Genomic DNA, 4,128 nt, shown 5'->3' with positions numbered 1-4,128 from the left:
AGTCACCGAAACTGAGTTGGGGGGGAGGGGGCGTTGAGAAGGGGTGGGGATAGCTGAGAAGGAGAGACTTGACCATTTAGATCTGCTAAGGTCATTTTGGGGCTCTTGAGGGTAGGGCGGAAGTTCCCAGCCTAACTGGCTCAGCCCTCCGGGAGCCAGCCAGCCTGACGAGCTGGGGGGAGTTGCTCCCGAGTACAGAGTTGGCCTTTCCCTTGTTTAGAGAGGACAGTGGATGGCTGGTACTTCATCAGCAGCGGGAGAGGTGGGGTGCAGTGTGCCAAAGCTCCAGCGAGAGGGTGCCTGGCTTGGGGGGGGGGAGGCCGTGGGCTTTGCTGGGCACTGCAGTGAGGCTGACACTGGGCTCAGGGCACAGAGTTCGCTGAGAAGCTGGAAGCAGGCTGGGGGAAAGACAGAGCAGCCAAGGGCCCCCCAGAGGCTGTGCTCTGGCTGCCTCTGCCCACACAAAGGGAGACTCAGAGGCACCTCAGACAGACCTCTCAGGTGTAAGGGCTCCAGATTTTTAGCAGTGTCTTCCTCCCAGAGATGGGGGAGAAGTCCTGTGAGGGTGATATTTTGCAGAGAAAAAGAGAAAGCAGGCACACAGTGTTCAGGGCCAGCGTCTGGGCTCCATTTGATCAGGTCAGCATTTATTGGTAGGAAGCGGTAACATTTACAACTGGTCCTCAGGCAGGAACCCGGAGGGCCTACACCCGCGGCCGCCCACGCGAGGTGAGCCCTCCCCAGGAGAGAGCGGCTCCTCCAGTGCACTGAGAATAAACCCCCGACCCACCAGAGGCCCTGGGCTCCTCTCTTGGCCTCATTTCAGGTCTCAGCGGAGGGCCCGCGGGCTCTCTGAGGGAAGAGGACTTCACTAACTGGTGGGCAACCTGGGCGGGCCCCCCACGGTTGTCGCTCTGCCTTCATTCTCAGAAGTGGGGCGCACTTGGCCCTTGCTTGAGCAGCTCTGGGGGCTAAACTACAGCACTTTTCAGAAACATAGGGGACATTTACACGAGAGGGCTCTTCAATCCAGCGTGCACTCACAAAATATAGCATTTCCTATGGAACCAACGGGTCAGGAAAGGGAGAGAGCGGGAAAAGGCGAAACCCCAAAGCCACTTCGTTTCTCCAACACATAAGCGAGCAAATACAGAGTCCCCCAAATACCTCACAGAGACCAACCGCACAGTCACTTCTACCTAAAAAAAAAAGGGGGGGGGGAATGTCCGAATCGCTGGAGAGTTTCTGGAAATCAAGCACCCACAAACAAACAAAAAAACAAAAAAACCCGCTGCTTTTGCAGCGCAGCGTGGTCCCGCCAGCGGCGCGCCGGGTCAGTCTCCTTTGGGGCATTTCTCCTTGCTCATCTTTTTCATTTTCATTCTACGATTCTGGAACCAGATTTTGACTTGTCTCTCTGTGAGGTTTAGAATCCTTGCCACCTCGTAGCGCCGGTCCCGGGTGAGGTACATGTTAAAGAGGAATTCCTTCTCCAGCTCTAGCGTCTGGTATTTGGTGTAGGGACAGCGCTTTTTCCGGGTGGAGCGAGCGTGGATCCAGTTTGCTGCAGGGTTGTCTACGAAGAGGGGGGTTTGGAGAAGGGGATCGAGGGCGGAGGGGAGGCAAGGAGAGACGACAGGGTGGGGGAGAGAGGTCGTTAAATTAATTTCACCAAGGATGGCCGCTTTTCACAACTTGGGGGGAATTATCATAAAAAGCCTTAATGCCCGCGCTCTGTTTACCGTACAAACCGCGCGCCTAGGGTAGGTGGTTATGGGAAGCTTTTTATGGATGCGTGTTGCTCGCCTAGGCTAGGGTAGGCGTCTAGACGTTTTTATAGGTTAGTAAAACTATCAGTTTTGCACATTCGAGCCTTACAGGTTTCAGCAATAAATCAGGGGGCAATTTCTTTTGCACTTACTTGGGTCAAGTTGCTGCTGCGGCGGCTGCGGATGCTGCTTCTCCTCCTCCTTCAGTGGGCAGCCTGGGCTGGGGTGGTCGCTGCAAGCCGAGGGCTCCGAGGAGCCGCCTGCCCCAGACCCGGACCCGATCCCTGCCCCGGGCCCGGTTCCCCCAGCCGCAGCTGCTGCCTTGTCCCGTAGGAACGAGTTGCAGGAGAACTCGGGGCCGCCGCTCCCCTGGGACTCCCGGGCCGCGGAGCACTCAGTCCGTTTGGAGGAGGAAGACGTGGAAGTGGAGGAGGAGGTGGAGGTGGCGGCGGCGGCGGCGGCAGGGGTCGGGGCCGCTCCGGTTTCAGGCTTAATCCCGTAGTGGCGCCCGTTGGGTGGGCCGCTGGGGCCGGGGCTGGGACCAGGGCCCGGGCCACCTCCGCCCCCGCCGCCGCTGCTACCGCCTCCGCCCGCGCCGCCCGGAAAACCGGGCAGCGGCTCCATCCAGGAGCGCATGTAGCGGCCGGGCTCGGAGGCGGCGGCGGCCAGGGGCGGCGGGGGCACGTACGGGTGGTAGAGGCCGCTCATCGCCGCCGCCGCCGGGGGCTGAGCGGGCACCGCGGACCACGAGGCGGAGAACACGGCCGATTTGGGGGCAAAACTACACGAGGCAAACTCGGCGGCAGCGGCGGCCGGGCTGTCGGCCACACCTGCGGGCCTGCCCTGCGCGCCGGGCCCCGGCGGTCCAAAGCGCGCGGCGAACACCTCATCGCCCTCATGGCCTATGAGCGAGTCCACGTAGTAGTTGCTGAGGGTGCCACTGGAGGACATTTTGAGGCGCCGTGCGCTCCCACCCAAGGTTACACTGCCCGCCGCGGCGCCGCTCCCCGCCGGCGCCCGAGCCGCCGACTAGTTCGCAGGCTGCAGCTTCCACCATTGGTCGCGCGGCCCACGTGATCATATTTACCAATACCGGGAGTAAATCAGTCCGCTAAACTGGGGGCTGCTGTGATTTAAAAAAATATATATATATCATCATCAACATAAACGCCGCAATTAGAGCGCATGAGCCCGGTCCGTGCGCCCGGCTCGGTCCGGCCGGGCTCGGACAGCCGGGCGGTGGCTGGAACCGCTGCGCCCGACCGTGGCCGGAGGAGGCGCTGGGGACTATTTGTTCGTCTCCTCTAGCCGTCCTCGGTCCTGCAGTTCGAACCGAGACGCTGCCTCCCTAGCGCCTGGACTTCGAGCCACCGGCAGCGTGTCCAGGGCGCACCGAGCGCTTGGCCAGAGCCCGGAGCAGCCCGGGGAGCGCAGGGCGGGATGAGGCCCAAGCCAGGCCGGCCTTCCGAGGCGGCCCCCTGGCGCCCGAGGGGAGTTTTTTCCTTGTGCCTCTCTCCCTACCCAAACCCGCCCCTCCCTCCACATACCCACACACGCTCTCTCACAGCTTGTCGTGTTGTTTAAAACAGGTGGAAGACCTCTGTAATGATATTATGCCTTTCAATAAAAATTTTATGAGGTGTATTTGATTATAGATTAATGTGTCCCTAATAAAACGGACGGATGGAGCAGCTCGAGGGCCTCCTCCCCCTACTACACTCACACACGCCCGCGCAGCCACACACACCCCCGACGTGAGGCTGAGCACACGCCGCGGCCCGAAGGGTGAGCTGGGGCGGCCTGGCCCGCCGACTGGGTGCTTCCCTGGCCACCGGTGGGGCTTCTGTGTGCCCTCGGAAGTGCCGGCAGGCTGTCGAGTAGGCACCGCGAAGACAGTGGCGGCCAGGGTGCCTTGTCTTCTCCGGGGCTGCCGGAAAGGCCCTGGAAGAGAACACGCCATAGGGCAGAACCCAAATGCTAGCGCAGGCCCGCTCCCATCCACCGCCCCAACCCTGCCTTGAAGAGGCCAGCGGGAACCGCATCTCCCCGGGCCAGGACCGCTTCTTGTGGTTGTCCTTGGGCCACTGTCTTCTGAATTCTTCTTCTTCCTTCCCCACCCGCGCCCCCCTCCAGAGGTAAGGCTGGGCAGCCTTGAATCTGAGGGAAATGCCCATTGTCACTCCCAAATCCATGGTACAAAGCCTCGGAAGCGCCGCTGGGAGCCGAGACAAAAGCAGCCCCAGAGCAGGCGGCAGAGAATATATTCCTCACTCTACAAGTTGCTCAGAGCACCCTTGGAGGGATCCCAGCCCACCTCGAGCCCCGGAAAGGAAGGGGGTAAATGGCTACTTATGGCCTG

General features: G+C 61.0%; 1 protein-coding gene across 1 annotated transcript; it reads right to left on the bottom strand.

The window, feature by feature from the left end:
- Positions 1-495: 495 nt before the first annotated feature.
- LOC125918413 (homeobox protein Hox-D9) lies at positions 496-3,829 on the bottom strand. Its single transcript, XM_049624408.1, has 2 exons — positions 1,922-3,829; positions 496-1,576 (listed from the first exon to the last, which is right to left on the bottom strand). The coding sequence occupies exons 1-2, from the start codon at positions 2,718-2,720 to the stop codon at positions 1,335-1,337; spliced, it is 1,041 nt and encodes a 346-aa protein (XP_049480365.1). The 5' UTR covers positions 2,721-3,829; the 3' UTR covers positions 496-1,334.
- Positions 3,830-4,128: the final 299 nt, after the last annotated feature.

Source organism: Panthera uncia, unplaced genomic scaffold (genome assembly GCF_023721935.1).
Source record: "Panthera uncia isolate 11264 unplaced genomic scaffold, Puncia_PCG_1.0 HiC_scaffold_757, whole genome shotgun sequence".
Taxonomy (NCBI): domain Eukaryota; kingdom Metazoa; phylum Chordata; class Mammalia; order Carnivora; family Felidae; genus Panthera; species Panthera uncia.
The sequence above is the reverse complement of the archived record's forward strand: the minus strand, read 5'-3'. Positions and strand labels throughout refer to the sequence as shown.

What these genes read in the sequence shown, in the direction of transcription:
- LOC125918413 (XM_049624408.1), bottom strand. Translation starts at nt 2,720, where the DNA reads ATGTCCTCCAGTGGCACCCTCAGCAACTACTACGTGGACTCGCTCATA. An exon ending in GCAGCAGCAACTTGACCCAA is followed by an intron (nt 1,577 to 1,921) that starts GTAAGTGCAAAA and finishes CCCTCTTCGTAG; the next exon opens with ACAACCCTGCAGCAAACTGG.